The 20945-nt window shown below is 40.4% G+C and overlaps 1 protein-coding gene across 2 annotated transcripts in view; it reads left to right on the top strand.

Moving 5' to 3' along the window:
- The window catches only part of nxph4 (neurexophilin 4), a 47753-nt gene extending 26960 nt beyond the window's left edge, over positions 1 to 20793 (top strand). For both annotated transcript variants that reach the window (XM_089010153.1, XM_089010152.1), the window contains one exon: positions 17916 to 20793. In XM_089010153.1, coding sequence (XP_088866279.1) covers positions 17916 to 18740 — 825 coding nt within the window. In that variant the 3' untranslated portion in view covers positions 18741 to 20793. The remainder of the gene's footprint in view (positions 1 to 17915) is intronic.
- Positions 20794 to 20945: the final 152 nt, after the last annotated feature.

Here is a 20945-nt window from a genome sequence, read left to right as displayed (position 1 = left end):
TTATACTGTTTTGCGAGCGTGTTGTTACCATGTTGCTACCGTTTTACTGCCGCGTCACAGGCACAGTTTGGGAAGAAAGTTATATTATTATTATTGTTAAGTTATATTATTAAAACTTTGAAAACTCTCTGTGTACCGTCTTTCCTTGTAAATATGTTTACACACATGTGGCTTATATACAGGTGCGGCTTGTGTATACACAAAATTGGTTTTCCTCTAAAAATGTAGTAGGTGAGGCTTATAGTCAGGTGCGCTCTATAATCCGGAAATTACGGTAGATACAGCTTTCTCGTGAACAAGAAATTTGGGCAATTTATATATATATATATATATATATATATATATATATATATATATATATATATATATATATATATATATATATATATATATATATATATGTGTGTGTCCCACAAATTACTGGAAGTCGCATAGCAAACTGGGCCCATGATAGCATTTTGGGCCTGCAAAGCATTCTTTAAAGGTCCTGCCACTGCAAGATGCATTACTTGAACAGAATCATGACCATTCATCTTGCTGTAGGTTCTTACCGAAGCTTCAAAGACTGAAAATTAATTCCTCTTGTAGACTGTTTGCCTTAGATGATTGGTGTTGTTGTGCAGCTTGAGAGGAAAAAAAAATGACAATTTTGTCTGGTACGAGGATGAGAAAAATAGGAACATTTTCAGTCTTGACAGTCATGTTTTCAAACTGAAGGAAGAATCTGTCGACACGCAAGACGCATAGGCCAGCCAGTGGATAACCTCTCACGGAGAAGCACATTGGAGTCTATTGTGTCTGCTGTTTATGTTGGCTTTGATAGCAGCTCTCAAGAGTGTGCGTATGAAGTCGGAATCAAGACTCTCTCTTGGTTATGAGCGGCACTTGCTTCACTATCGGTATCGTTGAGTCCAGCAGAGGGCTAGCCGCCGGGAGCATTTCATCTGGCTTGTCATGTCTTTCTTAAAATAAAAAGATCCCCAGAAGAACAACTTGATCCATAAAAATCCTGCCAGAAATGTTTCTGGCCAATCGTTTTCAAGTGGTTAGAGGCTAAGGGCGTATTTTTATCTGCTATGCGCATGAATAATGTTTGACGGTTTACTGGGCCTTTCGATTAAGTTTTAGTGTAATTTTGTAATGCTATAAATACGATAGAGCGTAGTACGCCGGCTTCCTCCGGAGACATTTAAGAGAATACTTCATTTTGATCATCAAACTGTGCATAATTGCAGCAGTTTAAACATTATTATTTTCCGATAAAATACATTTATTGGAGACATTTCAGTTGTATTCAACTTTTAAGTACAATACATTTGGGCTTCATCATGCAGAACTGTTTGTATTTAAACATCATTTCTTTTTGTCTGCAATTTGTCAAAAATAAAATCTACATGTGTGGACTGGAGTGGCCCAGTGGTTAGCGCATTGACCTAACGGTTCAGAGGCCGTGGGTTCAATCTCCTCTCTGGACTTCCAGTGTCAAGCTTGCTGTGTGGGTTTTCTCTGGGTCGTCCAGTTTCCTCCCACATTCCGAAACTATGCATCAGAGGCACATTGAACACTCTAAATCTGGGGTGTGACCAGATTTAGTGTGTTAAAAATGTAGTGGTGCCAACCTTGGCCGCCGTTCTTCACTGGTACTGGTAAGAGGGAGCATATCTCCTACTCTGGCATCCCTTCACTGGCTCTATATATTTTAGAGTTCTTCCTATTATTTGTTTTCAAATCTTTAAATGGCCTCGCTCTACCTTACCTCTCCAAGCTCCTCTTCCCTTCCCGACACCTCAGGTCTGCTGACCAGACATTATTAGAAGTACCAAGACCTAAACAGCGGCTCAAAGGGGATCAAGCCTTTTCCATTGCTGGCCAGTATGCAATTGATTGGCAACCAGTTCAGGGTGTACCCTGCCGAGTGCCTAATGACAACTAGAACAGGTTCCAGCACACCATGACCCTCATGAGGATAAAGCGGATTAGATAATGGATATATGGATGAAATATTGCATTTAAAATGACCCTTGAAGGTCTTTGTATCAACCAAAATGTCCCCTGACGGAAAAAAAGGTTCCACAAAATGTGACCGTCATGATGCAGTTTATAAATCCAGCACTCATCTGGCAGCTTTTCCTGAAGTTACAGAATGAGAGCAAAGCTTCTGGTCAGCACTCTGCTCATCCAGATGGTGCATTTGAAGGGTCCCAGTTAGGGGTCCCGGCGCAGTGCCCTTGAAGCCGGGTGATTTATTCATAGGCAAAGGCGTGGGAAAGGCGGCACGAGGACACAACTTAGCTGTAACCTACATTGTGTGTACACGCAAGTATGTTGACCGCTTCATTTTTTTATCGCCTTTGTTCTGGCCTTGACTTTTATTACCGGAAATGTGGTGCAACTACAATTTTGAGAAATATATCTGGAATTGATAAGACATTAAGTGAAAAAAGGGGAGTTGATTCTCTTTTATAACTCATTTCTTTTTGGTTAATTGCAGACTGACGATCTTTCGTCATGCATCATCTCAGAAAAATGTTTTTCAATTTATAAACTAAAATATACTTTTAAGGAAAAAAAATCTGCCTCAAAACGTGTTGAAAATCTTCTCACGGTGAATTCCAGAAAACTGATTTGACTACTAAATTTACTACTGACACTAATACAGAGCCGGTTAGCTGCTGATAGGAAAACTGCAATTGCCACTTGAAATAAAAACAAATTCCAAAGCTGTCAGAGAAAAAGCCTTTTTGAAAATTTGTGAAATCTTGAAAAATTACCCCCAACATTTTCCAAGAGACTCTCAAGTCCAAACAGTGGAGCTTCTTCCTAACATTAGTGATTCCCTGATGAACTGTACATACTGTACTGTATATATCATATCTACTTGGTGATAACGTCATACAATTCCGAAAATTGAATATTTGTCGAGGGGGAAAAAACACGAAAAAGTGGGACGACTACTATTGGTTACAAGACAGTCGAATTGACATATTATCATTATCATTGTGTTGATGCTAAATACGTTTTACCTACCTTAGATCAGCATCAAAATGTAATTGCAATCCAAGTTGTAGCCTTTTACAAAGTTTTATCAAATTTTTTCTTGCTATAAACAAGCAGCAATGGTATAATAATAACCAAGGTGCCTGGTTGCTTTGCCCTCAAAGTCACGGGTTATTCTCTGCTGTTTGTGTGCTTGTGTTGAGAATGAAAAGCAAAATGTCACAGTGCTCCACTTTGCTATCATCTTTTAATGGAACCAGATACTCTCCCCTCTTCAATTAATGACAATCAGCTCCCAGTGAGGCCAGGCTGACCCAAGATGACGATGTGGTTAGCCTCTACTTTAGCTCCGCTGACACTATATCAAGGGCCCTCTGCTGGCTACATCTTAAGTTTTGTATGTTTTTGTCAAAGTACCTCAAATATCGTAGAAAATAGTATACTTTCTTTAATATTTGTTGGTTAAATCACTTGGTTTTAAGAAGGCAATGCTGTCTCGTGCAGTTGAGCCACTGCTTAGGCAACGTCTCACGTCTAATTCTCGCACATCTAATTCAACTCACTTGACAATAAGCAGCAGTTTGGTGGCTCCTAATTTACACTCCGACGGGTAGTACGAGTTTTCAAGTTGGACGTTGCCACTTCCAATTGAAGTCCACTGTCACAATTTTGCTTTAAAGTCAACTAGCTTATAACGCATAACGGGAAACGCAAACTGATTGGCTAGTGACTAGCCAATCAGTTTGCGAAAACTCTGACGCTGACCAAGGCCAGAATCAGAATCAGAATCAGAAAACCTTTTTTCGACCTCTTTTGGGTTGCCAACTCAAAAATTAGTTAGAGCAACAATTTCATCAACACATTTGATGGTAGAGGGCCCGCAGGACTGATTGTGAATGCATCCAGGTAGATTTCTTACCCTGGTAACAAATGATGGCTGAAATGTGATTGGTTGAATGCTTAAATATGAAAACACACATCTGGAAGTAGCACAACAGGGGAAAAGTAATGAAATGAAGCTGAAAGACAAGTTTGAATTATTTAATCAGAATTCATGGACAAAATATAATTAACATCAGTCCGTGATTCAGATATTTTTAGGGCAGCAGAGAAGGCTTTGCAGGCCTTAACGGTCCACCATTGGTGAAATACAATCCAAACATTTTGAAGGGAGGGTGATTGATAGCATTAACATTCATTCGGATGGGGATCTAAGTGTTTCCGTGGTGATGAAAGAAATTAGTTATATTGAAATAATTTTCTGTATACTGTATACTCGATCGATCTTGTCAATGCATCGTTTTTGCTGGGAAAATTGATTGCCGTCACATCTGCTACACTGCGCCACCATTCACATGTACATTAACATTTTTAATCACCCAAAAAACTTGAAGATGATACTTTTGCCACCCCCAGCTTGCAAACAAATCCGAGCATTCTGCGCGGGTGGATTTGTTTTTCGCCCGAGTGACCATCACCACCACCACCATAGGCAACTCACTTTCTCCTCCTCCTCCTCCTCCTTCTGCATCTCACTTTGGCGTTATGCAGATTTGGTTTGCCCTCTCCGCCGCAACACTCCCGCGTGCTTCTTTTCATTCGTCTCAAATGTTTATCTTTGTGCGCGAGATGCGTCGGGGCATCAATCATTGTCGCTCGGCGTGTCACTCAAGCCGCCACACCTTCCTTGTTTAGTCGAAATTCAATGCGTTCCAAGACAAACATCTACGAGGGAGGCAGGTGATGAGGGCAAGTTTGTGTGTGTGTGTGTGTGTGTGTGTGTGTGTGTGTGTGTATGTGTGTGTGCGCTCTGACTCAAATAAATGTTTACAAATGAGAAATTCAGGCAACGTCATACACACACACACGCATACACAGCAGCCAACTCCTACAACAGTTATTTAGATGAATGATTAAAGTTAAGGCACAGCCAGCGGGAATCCCACCACTCTTGTTTAAAGAGAAATGGGAGAGCCGTCATCTTTTGATGCATTGCCTGCCACGCTGAATGCAAACGAGGGGCCCTAATTCGACAAATGCCACGCAGCTTTCTGATAGGCCGCCCAACCCTGAATAAATAAATAAATAAATAAATAAATAATGTTGCCTGGGGTTATTAATCAAGGTCACTGGAGAAGTTTAATTAGGGATATACAGTAAAGTCTCGTTATATCGATACGCAAGGGAATCCGAAAAAATATCGATATAACCGGGACTATCGATATATCCGATCCTGTGGGGGGGGGGGGTGCGTAGATGCGGCATCTTTGTTATGGCATGTAATTTCATCATTGGGTTCATGGATTGCGTATCTAACATGTTTTTTGTACAGTAGTGAAGTGAAAACTAAAGTTGTGCATAAAATAAAAACGTCTTTTTTAATGACTATTTCCTTTCAAAAATGCAACCAACCAATGCTAAATCGTCAAGTTCTATTCACACGAAGCCACGAACGCCAGCATGTACAATCATATGAAAAACAGTGATTGTTGCAAACAATAAAGATATCTGGATGCAACACAATTAAATACTGTACGTGGATGAAAAACCAAAACTGCAACGTTTACATAACTTACGTGACGTTCGAGAGTGCCTGAATAGAATGCCGGCGCGCAGCTGTGACGTTACAACAGCTTTTTGACTGACTCAAGAAACACAAAAAGTGATGTTGGTTGCCCTTTAATGCACAGTATGGAATGTACAGTCATTTTCAAAATCATGACGCTTCAGCAGACAAAACAACAAACATTGTTGCAAAAAAACGCTTGCATTCATGTAACAGTACATGTACATAACACTGCAATTAGTATGTATGTAAGCTATTTAAAAAAGTCATCAATCTTCTTCTGCTTCCCATTTTTATATTTTAATATGAACACTTCCATCTTGTTTAACATTTCTAAAAAACCGGATGCATTTTCTACGGATTCAAAGAAAGATCGCGTGTCCGCAACCCCTTGCAACGCTTTTGTCGAAGTTGCAAAAGGTGTGCATTCAGTCGCTTCTTCTTCATCGTCATCAGCATCATCATCATCACGGGAATCTACTGTGGCATACTTGGCTTTGACCTCCGCTGCGATATCCGCATCTGATGAGCTTGGGAATGTCGCAATGTCTTTGTCGACTGCGACATACGATGCAATGTCGGCGACTTTTAGCTTTTCAGCCAACACTGCAAGAGGAATGTTGTCGTCATCCTCTTCGTTAGCTGCAGATGTTTCCTCACTGCACCCTGGATTTTCAAATTTGCAGTGACGGAAGCAGTTCTTGATGGTGTTTTCGGACACCGTGCTCCACGCTTTGGAAATTGCTCTGATGGCATCCAAAACAGTCCATTGTTGAAGACACACGAGCAGCCGTCTGATACACACGAGCTTACTATCGTTATAACCGATATCGATATAACGAGACTTTACTGTAGTTTAATTGTGATGTCAATGACATTTTTTAAATGAGTATATATATATATATATATATATATATATATATATATATATATATATATATATATATATATATATATATATATATATATATATATAGTCCAAGATGGCACCCGAGTAGGCAGCCATCAGCAAGTGCTCATGAGCCTTGCTTTTTTTTTTTTTTTTGTCTTGTTTTGTGTTTTCTTTTGTCACTTTGTGTTGTTGGGCGTCGTGTGGAATGGATACGGATTGTTTTTCTGCATTTTTTACCATGACATTCATCAAGGAGGAGACTGTGCGCCTTTTCGGCAGCATGAATATCCCAGTCCTGTTTTTGCATGGGAGGAATGTCGGTGCCATTCGATTGCCATCGCTGGACACCAAAGGGGCCATTGTGCTTTTTTGCGCTTGTAATGTGCAGCATCTTCACAGCCCCGCTTTGTTCAGCGGAAAGGTCGGTGCTGTTGGACAGTCTGTGGCTGGACGGATGCATGGCAGTTGTGTATATATACTGTGTGTATATATTTGTAGTGGTTCTTGCTTCCACTTGAACGTTTAAATGCACACTCGCCAAGATTTTGAAAATATTAGTTCAGTCACTTGTGTTTATTGTCTTAGTATTCAATGAGTAAGAGTTGCAAGAAACATTTTGCTGGCACGTGATTATAAAATGAATATAAAATATACAGTAGTACACAATATCGAATCAATAAATCAAATAAAATGGTTTACTTTCTTCGATTTGGCTGTGTAACTTTTGAAATGGGGTTTTGCAAATGTTTATTTGTCTTTTTTGGAAGTTCTCTCTTGAGGAAACTGCAGCTCTGTCATTACAAACCCTTTTTACATCTCACTTCTTTTTATGATTGTTTTTACAGTATGTGATGATTAATTGTCATCTTGCCGTGTTCACACTTAGTCGTCACGGAGTGCACACATGATGGTGGGGACATCTTGGAGTGTAAATATTAATGAGTGTAACCAAGCGAAGTGACTGACAGGGAAGAAAGTGGATTTAAATAGCGTGTTAGCGATGGCGGCCATGCGCGCAATGCGTGTCAAGGCTTTACTTCAACAAAGTTTCCTCAATAGTCTTTTACTGACTGGAAATGTCACTTTTTTTCTGGAGACTGTGATGTTTCACAAAAAAAAGTTGGGAGAAAAATCATTAGGAAAGGATATTAAAGCTTGTTTGAGGAGCTAGCTTCTCTTTTTTAATTCTCAAACCAGAGCATGGAATCACTGTCATGAACGAATTGGAGTTCCATGATTATTTTAGCTGCATTATAGTAATATAAAAAAAAGAAATGGATGAGAATTGAAGATAAGATCATTCATTGCCTGTACTCTTGTATTTCGATGGGAAAAAACATTGCTCTATTTACCCACAGGTACACACTAATTTATAAATAGAAGTGTCACAAAAAAAGCATCAAAGGATTCATTTTGGACATTTTGGGGAGGGGGGTCTTTCGATTTGTTTGTGACGCGCTTCTGTGTTGCAATAAACAAAAATCATAGAATCGTGTACGAAACAAATCCTTTTATGCCAGCTGACAGAGGTCTCCAGTGAGGTCATCCATTGAGACAAAAAAACAAACAAACATGAAATTATCGACCAATGCTCTTCACTTCATGTACCTGAATGCATCATCATGCGCGGAAAAGGATTTCTGCATGTCCCTTGAGGCTGTCGCCGCAATATTTTGCAATATTTTCAGCATATTACAGTTAAGATAGCGTACAATGCTTTCATAAATCCTTTTTTGGCGGCAGATGACACTTTGGAGTTTTCCCCCCTCTTCGCCATCACTTCTTTAACTAAGAAATTATTTCACTGCCTTCTCGAAAAACAACGTTATGGATATTACTTCTGGAGAAAGCTCTGATTATTCCTTTTTTGGTTGAAATGATTGCGCTGCGAGCCTTATTGCACTCAGAATCTCGGTGTGCATGGTGTGTGTATATATCTATATTGTCTTCTTACATTTTACTCCTCATATTGTCTCATGGTTTTGCCGCTAGTTCCTCTTATTCATTTTTTCACCCCTCTCCGTCTTCCCGGCTTGCTGTTATCTGTCTGTGCTCCATTTCTGTGCTCCCTGATACTCCCTGGCTCACTAGCTTTCATTTTCATGATAATCCAGTGACACCAGCGGACTGCGAAATCGCCTATACTGCCTTTTCTGTTTCTCCCTCAATCCATCCAATCCCCCTTTATTGCTTTCTCTCACCTTTTTTTCACCCGACTGCTATTCACGATGCGTCATATAATTCAATGACACATTCACTTTAATTTTTGGGGGGTTAAGAAAACAACTTTTACACGAGAAATGTCCTCAAAATAAAATAGATGCACAGGTTGTATCATCTGACATGATCCGCCATGGCAATATTTTATGGGGGGGGAACACATCCCAAATTCTCATGATGGTGGTCTATATTTAAGAACTGACATTCTTAGTTTTACTTTAAGTACCACCTCAAAAAATGCTTAGCTCTCCAAGTGCCTCCATTATGATCAACGTGAAAATGCACTGATTTCGTACACTTGAGTGTTCTTAGTTCATTAAACACACACACACACGCACGCGCATGCTGGGTTCGAGAGGACAGTAATTTCATCTGTGCTGTATGTCATGCATATTAGCATATTTGACAATAAAGCTGACTTTGACTTTGACTTTGACACAGGCACGCCCACACACACCCACCCGCACACAGATATATCCATCCATCCATTTTCCGTACCGCTTATTCCTCATTAGGGTTGCAGGGGGTGCTGGTGCCCTATCCCAACTGTCTTCGGGCATGAGGCAGGGGACACCATCTCGAGTCTTTATTCTACCAAATGCACCGCAAACACGCAGCAGATCTCAACAGCGTTGTCGGGCTGCCACCGTAGCGGTTCCAGCCTTAGAATTACGAAAAAAAAGAGTCTGGCCGTCATGGTCGTAAGTGCAGGTGGCCGTCACTCGAATCGGTCGTAAATCGGATGCTCCCTTACCTATGAACATTCAAGTTACGAACAGCGGCACATACAAAGCTTTTTGTCGTAACATATGTAGAATTCTCTCCAGTTGTACATGTACATATCTTTGTCGAGCATATATTTGATTAAATGTTTATTTTTTGGTACAAACCAATACAGGTTACTTAGCCATACTTATAAACCTTAAACTTCCTTATTGTCTTCTTCTTTTCCTTTCGGCTTTTCCCTTCAAGGGGTCGCTACAGCAAATCAGTGTCCTCCATCTTTAGAGGTTTGATTCGCATGTTTGTTTTGGCCAAGCTTTTACGTCGGATGCCCTTCCTGACACATCACCTCGCCGATGAAGCCTCACAGATGAGAAGCGATACGTCCGACACCCCCAAAGAAGCACATCCGACGGCCGAAGAGCCCCCTCCCCTTCCTTTTATAAGTCTTAAACATACATTCCATACAAAATATAGCACTGAAACAACTTGTGAACGAATTCACCTTACAAACGACCGTTTGGAATGTATTTCGTTCGTAAGTTGGGGTGCGTATGGATACAGTACAGTACGTACATATAAAATCACTCAAATGAATGTCCATCTGTCTTCTACACCAGTTAGTGTAGTGTAGTTTAGTTAATTGTTTAAAATCAAACAGTTCAATAAGATTCAATGCAAACCCTTTTTACTGTATTTGTTAAAGCCAAAGAAAAACATATTTCCAACACGTATTGCTATCACTAATCAATTTTCTCCTGAAAATTATTTCTCAGTTGTGGGTCTCTTGTGACATCATCCATGATGAGCACCTATGTTTTGGAATGTCTCAAGAAGAAAAAGTCACTTACAATAAGAATCATTTGACACTTTGTGAGTTGAGGTCTCACGTGATATAAATCTGTGATGAAGGTTAATCTTTTTTAACAAAAATGCGATGCATCAAAGGATTGATTCTGGATGTGCCCTCAAAATGAATCACTTGATACTTATTGACATGAGGTCTCAACTGAAAAGTTTCACTTTGTTGAACGGGGGGTGGTAACTGTATTTTTTTTAAACAAATGTCACAAAGAATGGAACCATTACCTGTAAAATTGAACATGTCTGAGGCAGTGGACCACAATAGAAGCCCATGTCCAATTTACCTTTCCACTTCCATATTATTGTGTCTCATATTTTTGTTACATATCGTGAAAGGAACAAATATTGGGCCAACCTGTTGAATTGGTATTTTAACACCCATTCATTTTCTGAGCCGCTTATCCTAGTTCACAGGTGTCAATGTCTAAACTGGGGGGCCAAATCTGGCCCGCCACATCATTTAATTCGGCCCGCGAAAGCAAATCAAAATTCCATGATGCTTGCCTTAACATTTATCATGTAGTGCTAGCATGAATGTTAATTTTAATTTCCTTCATGGAATAAATTTAACAAATTATCTATCTAAAATATATATTCTTTGATACTTGCACTATGTACAGTTTTTTTACGAAACATTTTGCACATTTACAGTATACATCTCAGTCTTCTGACATTTTTACTATGCTTAGAATATCTTGTTTTTTTATCCTTTCACCCCTCCTCCCTCATCCCCTTTCAAATTGCTGCTGTGGACGGCATATTTCCCCATTGTGGGACGATTAAAGGTTTTCAGATTCTGATTCTGAAGTATCTACCTAACTCTCTGAATCCATAATCATGTGTTCATCAAAAGTTCCACCCATCCCCACTTGAGGTCTCTGAGGCAAATCATGCGGCATCGCACTTCACCGTGGGGCAAAATGAGAACTCGTGGTGGGAGTAGAACTCTTCATTTTGGCTCTTCCCTGTGACAGCGGATCGATACGGCCAAGAGCGGCGATGGAAATGAATTGATTGTCGCCGATAAAAGTCCAATTAAACAAAAGAACGAGTGTGGAAAAAGTGCTCGCAGACAGGCAGCTCTCATCTTGTTTTCCGTCCTCCTGGGGTTGGGGAAGGTTTGGACTGTTACTGATGAGCGTGGGCGTAAAAGCGCAACAGATATATGCACGGCGCAGACATTGATCTCGCACTTCCTTAATGATGAAAAGAGATCTTAATCGTGGGCATATATCAGCTTTCCGCAGTCAATTCTGTAGCTCAATCTGACCTTTTCCTATTTAATAATAGTGTGAAGCTTTGCGCCCTCCGCCCACCCGCATGAACGCGTTCACTTCTCATCACCTTTCCTGTCTTGTCTGCTTGCTATTTCGGAGTCGTCATTTTCCTTGCAGAAGAACAATTGTCGCGCACTTTTTGGAAAAGGTAGAGGATGTTTTAAATTCTGAACACAATGATATCTTAATTGAGCTTTTGTACAAACAAGCTCTCCCTGAGTATTTTCTTTCTTTAGTAAAGATTTTGAGTTAATAATGTGAAATTGAAACGGGTAATTTCACAGCATATTGTGAACTAGTCCTCAATAAAATAGGGACCCGTTTGAGGCAATGTCAACGCTCATTGCAAAACCACACACAAAATTTTCATTTAACTTGCCATAGTTGTTACCCTTAAAAGAATGAATTCTCTCTCTATCTCTATCTCACCCGCTCTCCCCCCCTCCCCCTCTCTCTCCCCCTCCCTCTCCCTCCCCTATCTCCATCTACAGTATCTAGCTAGCTTTCTAGCTATCCAGATAACTAGCTATCTAGCTTGCTCGCTCGCTGTCTGTCTATCTAGCTAGCTCGCTCGCTATGTCTTACTATCTAGCTAGCTCACTCCCTATCTCTGTCTATCTATCTAGCTTCTTCCCTCTGTCTGTCTATCTAGCTAGCTCGCTATCTCTGACTATCTATCTAGCTCACTCGCTATCTCTGTCTATCTAGCTAGCTTCCTCACTATGTCTGTCTATCTAACTAGCTCGATTACTATCTCTGTCTATCTAGCTAGCTCGCTCGCTATCTCTGCCTATCTAGCTCGCTCGATTGCTATCTTTGTCTATCTAGCTAGCTCGATTGCTAGCTAGCATTTTAGCTATGTAGCTATCTCACACTCATGCGCATGTGTCATGTTCGACCTCGTACAGAAACTCAAACAATAAATATATATTTCCCTCCCCCATCTTTTTTCCATTTTCAAACATTTTTGAAAAAGCTCTCGGGAGGCACTGGAGCCGCTCTAAAGAGCCACATGCGGCTCTTGAGCCACGTGTTGCCTGTCCTCGGGTTAGAGCAACATGTGCATTATTGGCAAGATAGGCGGCCTCCAAGATTTGTGATTAACCTGGCCGAGATCATCCGCCTGTGGAAATCTGTTCCTTCTAAAAGTAATTTATGTGCTTGGATTCGCTGTTGGACTCCAAAAAATAAGTTTTTCCTTCCGTTATATCAAGGATGATCAATGCGCTTTTCAAGTGAATGAGGGAATCAGTTTCAATTGGCACAAACACTGCCATTCTCCATGCACCTGTGAAAATACCAACACATGGTGTGATTCGCCCCTTCAAAGAGTTAAGACACGCTTTGAGCCAGACCATAGTTTCGGTCTTTTGCACGGAGCGAGACTGAGCTTCAAATTGACCTTTCATTGGGTTATGCCTTTCTGATTTTGATCTGCAGCAAAATCCTTACATTTCATTTTTCCACATCCTCACCCTGGCAACTTCTCAGATTCTCCGCCGATGCTTTTTGCTCAGATGAACTTCCAAATAAATTTAAAGATGATGAATGCTCCCCTATTCCAAGGAAATGTACACAACCTCCTCCGCTCATCCCACTTATGGACTAATAACATTTTCCCCACCATCTCCTTCTGTCTCACAAGCTCTGTAATTTGATTTTGCGCTCAATGATTGTTCTCTTATTGAGTTGCCACGATCATGCATATGTATAGGTCCTCCACGATGCGTATTCCATCTTCAGTTACAATATCCCAAAGCGTTCTAGAAAACATGAGTCTCATTCATTAGTGCCAGGAAGCGCGACAATGTGGTGGCATGCGCAAAGTTGCTTTGGCAGGAGTCCTCGAATGGCCACAAAAGTGAGTAAATTGAACAATAATATAACTACAGTACAATACGACATAATAATAATAATCTACTACTACTACTACTACTACACCTACTACCTACTACCACTAATACTACTACTACTACTACTACTACTACTACTACTACTAATAATAATAATAATAATAATAATAATAATAATAATAATAATAATATATTTCATTTATAAGCGCCTTTCAAAACTCTCAAGGTCATTTTACAGTCAGGATAAGTTTTTTTTTGTGGGTGAGCAGCGGCAGCCACATGCGCCAACCCGGGATAACTCAAATAGTTAGAAAGCTAGCCCGCTAGCTAATAGCTAGTCAAAAGCTCGCTCGCTAGATAGCCAACTAGCTAGATAGATAACTAATGGACAGAAAACGGATAGCTATCTAGGTAGCCAGCTAGATAGTAGATAAACATACTCAGTGTTTTTAAATATGCATGCAACAATGTTCCATCCGCTCGAAAAGTTTTCTCTCACTTATCACAAACTAAACAGAGGATCAATCAACCTGGTTTGACCTTATATTATAAACGTCCAATTTTGCCCCGCCAAAAAGTCCATAGTGTATAGATTTTAACGTCTGGAGAAAATGGCTGATATTTTTCTTTGAAATTCACAGTGTTTAAATTGATTCACTGTCAAGAACAAGCATTTTTTTGTACTTTGCTAGAAAGCTCCATCTGTTCATTTCCTCCTGTTGGCATTTTCAGTCACTGTAGATGTCTTGTCATTGTAATTTTGTGTATGAAGTTGCTGACTGCTTACATTTTCCTTTTAGAACATCCTTTTCCCCTCAAGATTCGGTTGCAATCATGTTTATGGTTCCAAGCCTGTCACATTCCTGTTGTTGATAGTCGATGATTGTGATAATGATGTGCCATGAGCACTACTTCATCGACTTTTCAGGAACGTAGAGTTTATTTGAGTCTTTTTTTTAACAGCATGTTGCCCCCACTTGGATCTATGGGGACAACTTTAAAATCTGATAGGGTTGAACAACCATTTACTTTTTCGAATATAGTTGAAGTTACAGTATATTGGCCAGCACAGCTGTTTGTAAATGCTTTGAGCTAGATTAGACTTACATGGCAACGCAGAAAGGTGTGCAATCTAATTGGGCAATTGTTTGTAACTTTGATGAAATGTGATGGTATGAGAATAAAATTGAACACAGGAAACAAATTAATGACATTTCATCGACCATACACATTGGTAATTTTGGGATGATTGTGTAATACAAAGTTTAAAATGCGTATGTCGTAGGGCACTTATGCTCTTGTGCTAACAAGATAAACTCATTCACTGCCATTACCAAATTTATTCGGGAAATGAAAAGCATGATGTGGGTTTTGGGTTGGATTTGAATTTACCTTTATTTGCCTCGGAGTGAAGAAATTTATATTTCGCAGCAGCAAAGTTATGAAAGGCAGAGGAAAGGAAAGAAAGAAGTAGAAAAACAAAATACAGGAGCTGATGGAAAGGCAGCCACTCTCGCGGTGCCATCTTAAAGTCAAAAGAACAAAAAAGTAATAACAAATAATAAAATGTGAAGCGCCGTTCCCGAATATGTTCAGGTTTTGGCCGATAAAGCACTGATCAGACCTCTGGTAATGATTTTCCTTCCCATGAGGGGGTTGCATTTGCCCTTTGTACATCTTTTTTTTTTTCGTACAGTACCCCATTTCAATCTCAGATAACTCCAGACCCATATAATTTAGGAATTAACTATTTGTTTCACATGAAAGAAGAAAGTCTAAGGTTTCTTTCGCTGCATTGAATGTTTGTGTAGTCCCAAAACTAATTCTACTGTGCGTCCTGCAATTTGAGTGAAAATGACAAAAAACCCTGGCACTGGCGTGGACAAATGTTTTGCACGTCTTCTGGCAGTAACTTCTGGTAATGTTTAGACCAGCAGGGAAGTGTTTGTTGGCTTTCTTCGCTAATACTTGTACTTCTACTTAAGTACTGAGTATTTTTCCCACCACTATCCCTAAGAAATGATCATGTGCACTGACAGAGTGTTTGCCTGACAGATTGAATAGCACGGTGTTAACTCACGGCGCTGCTGATCTGAAGAGGCCTCCCCATTGTGCTTGCGCAGATTTACGTAGTTTATTCGCACCTTCACATCCCAGAAATAATGCACCGGCCTCCTATCATGACATGAAAGGCGGTAGCAGGCAATGTCGAAAATCTTCATTAGGTCATTATCCCTGTCATGGGTCATTCATCAACGTCTGGCATTTATTTTGTGGTAATTCACTCTTCCAGTAGTCAATAAGCATTCAGTTATTCCACCGTCACTTACGCTAACATCAATCAATCTGCGCAGAAATCGCCTCATGTTCATGAATGGCCAGCAGAAATGGATACATTAATTGAATGACTGAATGCATTAGCCGGTCAGAGTGATGCACTGTTGCCCCTGCGAATGGCAAAGTGGAGTTGTTTATTAGATTCAGTGATGGATGAGCTATGCCATGGATCTGTCACTTGAGCCTTGAGTGAAGATGGCAGGACATGCAGAACCAAGGGACAATGGATGAGTTTGAAAACATTGTTGTCATTGTTCCATTGTTTTATCCACTTGTAGACCAATTCAAAATGTGTCTGACTGGGTTGTCAGGCGTTTCAAGCATTGGCAGATGAAGCAGTGTACAGTACAGTACACAGTGAATTGTGATTCGGTATCCCCTAACACGCATTGTATGTTGCTAGGTAGGTAGGTTTGCCTGAGTTATTTGGCAAATTAACTACTCGGCTGCTCTTAAAATGATACATTGTTGCCACTTACTGATGTTCTGACTACAGGAAAGTTGTTTCCGCTCTTCAGTGAATTTAAAATGTGTGTTTTGTACCCTTTTTTAGTGTGTGCTTATGACAGTTTTCACGTGTTCATACGGATGGCAGCAAATGTGTGATGTGACTGATGATCCCAAAAAGAAAGTCAAAAGAGATGCGTCATCAATCACACCTGAGAATCAGCAGCAAAGGCAATGGATGAAAAGGAGAAAGAAAGCTGTCTAAACAATCAAACAAACAGACGCGGGTCTATTGTCTCATACTTGTGTCTTGTCTGGCTCTCCGTAGCAGAAATGTTCAAAACTGTGTTTACAAAAATAGATGTTTTCTTGAATTTGGAGAGATGATAGCAGTCATCTAACATACTCGATGCCTCTAAGTCAGTGGTTCTTAGTCTTTTTGGAGGCACAGAACCCCTCCAATTTCATATGCTCAGTCACCAAACCCTTCTTTCAATGACTATTCCCACTAACTGCAGACTAGACTGAGGGGTGGACCTCTGCGGTGGATAATCCACCGAACTCCTGTGACCCACTCACCGCACCCCTAGAACCCAGTTTAAGAACCACTGTTCTAAGTGTTGTAGCATTTAGCATCAGGAGCATCTTCAGACCTGCATTTAGTTTGAATTTTCCAGTAGAGGCTGAGTATTTGGAAGTACTATACATTCTGTTTTTAAGCTTCACCACGATTTTAGAACTGCAGTACAAAAAAAAATCATTGCCAACAATACAAAACGATGACTTTAATGCTCACAGTTTGCAGGAGGTTTAAAATGGTACTGACATAGAGTATATATAACATGTTCAGATTATGATTGATGAGTGATGAATTGGTTTGCACAGCAGGGCAAAAAAAGATCTGGTCCTGTGGCAGAAGAAGGCCTTTTCAGTGAAAAGATCAGTTACCATTGTTGCAGTTTTTCATTTGATGGCTTTATAATCATGACCTAGATTTCTCATTTCATGTAATTATAACTTCATGACTGATTCAGTGTAGGTAAGTGATGGAATTTGGTGCCTTCGTAATATAATTGGGAACATAAATGCATCTTGACCTGAGGACCCTCTCAAGTTCATAATAAAAATTAAACTAAACACCAATAAGTAGAGTATGAATTAAAAGCAGCATTTTCCCCTTTGTGGGACTATTAAAGCCTTCTGATTCTAATTTGACTCCATTTGCTTGGTGGACTTTAGGTAACACGTATGACCAATCAATTCATCGGGGTGGGATAATTTCAATCCTGCCCAAAATTGGTTATGAGCAGCCAAATCACGTGTCTATACCTATTGTGGTACAAGTAAATAAAATGAACAACTTACTGTTTGAGCTTAGTCACAGATATTGCAGTGGGCTTAGTCATAGATCGTGTAGTGATACACAAGGTCTGAAGTTGTCCTGTAAATCGGCCATTTTCCAACATTGTGTGACAATTGTGTGAAAGCAGACTTTTGACACACCAATGTTGCATTTCTCTTCTGTCCTGAAAGGGACAGGTGGATAATTCATGAACTATTACACATTTGATGCATTAGTGTACCAAGAATATAGTGTGAATGGTGGTCCGATTAACTTTGTAGCAATGCAGGGAGTAGTTAGGTAAGATGCAGTCAATGCTTGCTTTCACCGTGACCCTGAACAGGTACGAGAAGGACAGATGCATGTAAAACTAATGTGTTGTATCTTACCCCTCCAGGTCCAAGGCTTGGAGAAGAGAGTGGACTTCTCAGACCTGGGCCCGGTGGGCTCTGCGATGAAGACTCTCCCTTACGGTATCGGTGGGGGCACAAATGGCGGACAACCAGGAGGAGCGGTTAAGCCGCCATACCAAACCCGAATTTTCTCCACCTCCTTTGACCAGACGCCCATGAAGACCAAGCCCCCGACCTACAATTTCTTTAACCCCTACGATGCAGCCCGTAACCAATCGCTGCTTCCAGACCATACAGGCTACCGCTCCAAGCGTAAGCCCTCGTTGAAGACAGCCATGAAGACCAAGAAGATCTTCGGCTGGGGAGATTTCTACTTCAACGTCAAAACGCTCAAATTCAGCTTGTTGGTGACCGGCAAGATCGTGGACCACATCAACGGGACGTTCACTGTTTACTTCCGCCACAATTCCTCCAGTCTCGGGAATGTGTCGGTCAGCATTGTGCCACCGACCAAAGTGGTGGAGTTTGAGGTTCTCCAGCAACAGCAACAGTTCTTGCACCCCCACATCCAACAGGAGGTACAGATCCAAGAGTCCCAGCAAACCACCATCGACCCTAAAGAGGTTAAGACATTCAACTGCAGAGTGGAGTACGAGCAAACTAACAGATCCAAGAAACCCAAGCCCTGCCTGTATGACCCGTCTCAGACGTGCTTCACGGAGCACACCCAGTCCCACGCCGCCTGGCTGTGTGCCAAGCCCTTCAAAGTCATCTGCATCTTCATCTCCTTCTTTAGCATCGACTACAAGCTGGTTCAGAAGGTGTGTCCGGACTACAACTTCCAAAGTGAGCACCCTTACTTTGGATAAGCCAAACAGACAGTGGTGATGAAGACAAAGATGGAAACGATAGTCATATTGATTATGTGATAATGGAGCAAGGGACCGTTTCTTGCCTCTACACTGCTGTGAATTGTGGATTTGAATCCAATACAGTGGTACTGTGGTACCTTGACTAAAGGAACCCAATCGATGTTAGATGTTCATTTATTTGCCAAGCCACTTTCTAGATGTTTCGTCAACAAGACAAACAGTGAAACAAATTCAAATTGAACACACTTGCAATGAGTATGAAGAAATATGTCTGTGTATGCTCTCAGTCATACAGGAGTGGTCCATCGGGAAAATATTTCTTCTCCCCTAACCTTAGAGCAGGGATCTATCAGAGCAGAGCTCTGGCACCACCACCTCTGTCCATTAGGGATATATATAGGGCCAGAATTACCAGCACAACTTTAGTTCGCTGACAAAGCTCTTCGGATGAGGAGCAAAACCTTCGACACCTTCAAAGAAGTACGGATGACGACTAAAGAAACTTTTTCCTCAATGAGTATGAGGAAAATGCTCAGAATGAACTGGTATTGTGGTAAATGGACAAACGGAGCTAGGGTCACATAGCAGACAAATACGACAGTGAAGGTGTTAGACTTTCGGCTTTATTATATATTATACTAAAACGGTTTATGTCTTTACTTTGTCATTTATTACATTTTTTATGGTCACAACCTGCGTTGTCTTGAGCTGGAACACAATAAGGGCACTTCAAGTCTCTTTCATGGGGAAAATTGATTTGACATAAATGTAAATTCTGTTAAGAGCTTGATCTAAATAAACAAATACCTTCTGGAGTCAAGGTACCACTGTATCATCAAAGTAATAGATACCAATGCCGAGTAATTTTTCCGCCGACCTCCTTGGAACTTTGGTACCTTATCTTGTTTTGCAATTCTTTCTGTAAATATTGATCTCGCCCTCAGCACACTTCTTGTTTTATAGATCATTGTTTCTCTGTGTTATTACTTTTTGAAAATCAGTACGCCATCCCTGAGTACAAAACAAACATCAGAGGTGGCCTTCACCCTACCTACGTACAGTATCTCACAAAAGGGAGTACACGCCTGACATATTTGGAAATATTGTATGGTGTCTTTTCATGGGACAACACTGAATATATTACACTACAATGTAAAGTAGTCAGTGTGCATGTATAAAGTTGCTCTCCCCTCAAAATAACTCAGAATGCACTTATCAATGTCCAAACAGCTTGCAACAAAAGTGAGTACACCTACAGTATATGTGAAAATGTTCAAATTGTGCCCAAGTATCTATTTTCCCCCTAATTGTCATCGAGTTACAATGTTCCAGATGCGAATGGAGAGCAAATGTGTTGAATTTGCTGAATTTCTCACAAATACTCTCATAGTTCAATCTGGCACCTCATATTGACAAAAATATTAGGGGTGTACTCACTGTTCTGAGTCACTGTATGGTCCCTGTAGTGTTTGTTTTTTTTTGGGATAGACTGACTGTTAATTATCCCCCTGTCCCCCACATTTCTCTCCTCTGGTTATAAGAGAGTTATATGTATGAGAGATGCTATGCTGGGTATGCATAAAATATGCTGTATGAAAAAAGCACATTAAAATATTTTAAACTGTCTGCAGTTTGGAATTCTTTTTTTTCAATACCCGCAAGCACAATTTACAAGCGGTGGCCCATACTCTGATTATCAGGCCAAGGACAGCCCTATGAATTAAGTTAACGTTTCATTACAATTATGAATATGCGCACCAAGCTTACTGGTAAGATATTGCCTTTCAATTTTCTTAAGTATACAGTATTGAAGGAAAGTTTGTTTTGGCCTGGAATTTGAACAAGAAATCCTTTATCATTTGAAAAATGACAATGTTTGACTTCTTTGGAGAGAAAAGATGGTTTTATTTTAATGAACATTTCCATGACACGCTTTGTGGATTGTGAATGGAGAGAAAACAACTGCTACGATCAGTGTCAGAGATGTTTGGTCGGACACTGTGAACAAAGGCTCGAACACAGCAAGATTGTCTTTTATAGGTAAACACATACATTATAGGTAAACACACACAAGGCCAGATCTCCTATATGAAGATGACATTTTAACATGCTGTGTCTGTGCACCTCAGATTGACCCCAGATTTTTTTGTGCTTTCCTTGTGGGCCTTCTAAGCATTAAGCTTTTAAATATGATAACTTCTT

This window comes from Hippocampus bargibanti, linkage group LG12 (genome assembly GCF_051943395.1).
Source record: "Hippocampus bargibanti isolate YZ-2025 linkage group LG12, ASM5194339v1, whole genome shotgun sequence".
In the NCBI taxonomy this organism is placed as follows: Eukaryota; Metazoa; Chordata; class Actinopteri; order Syngnathiformes; family Syngnathidae; genus Hippocampus; species Hippocampus bargibanti.
The sequence above is the reverse complement of the archived record's forward strand: the minus strand, read 5'-3'. Positions and strand labels throughout refer to the sequence as shown.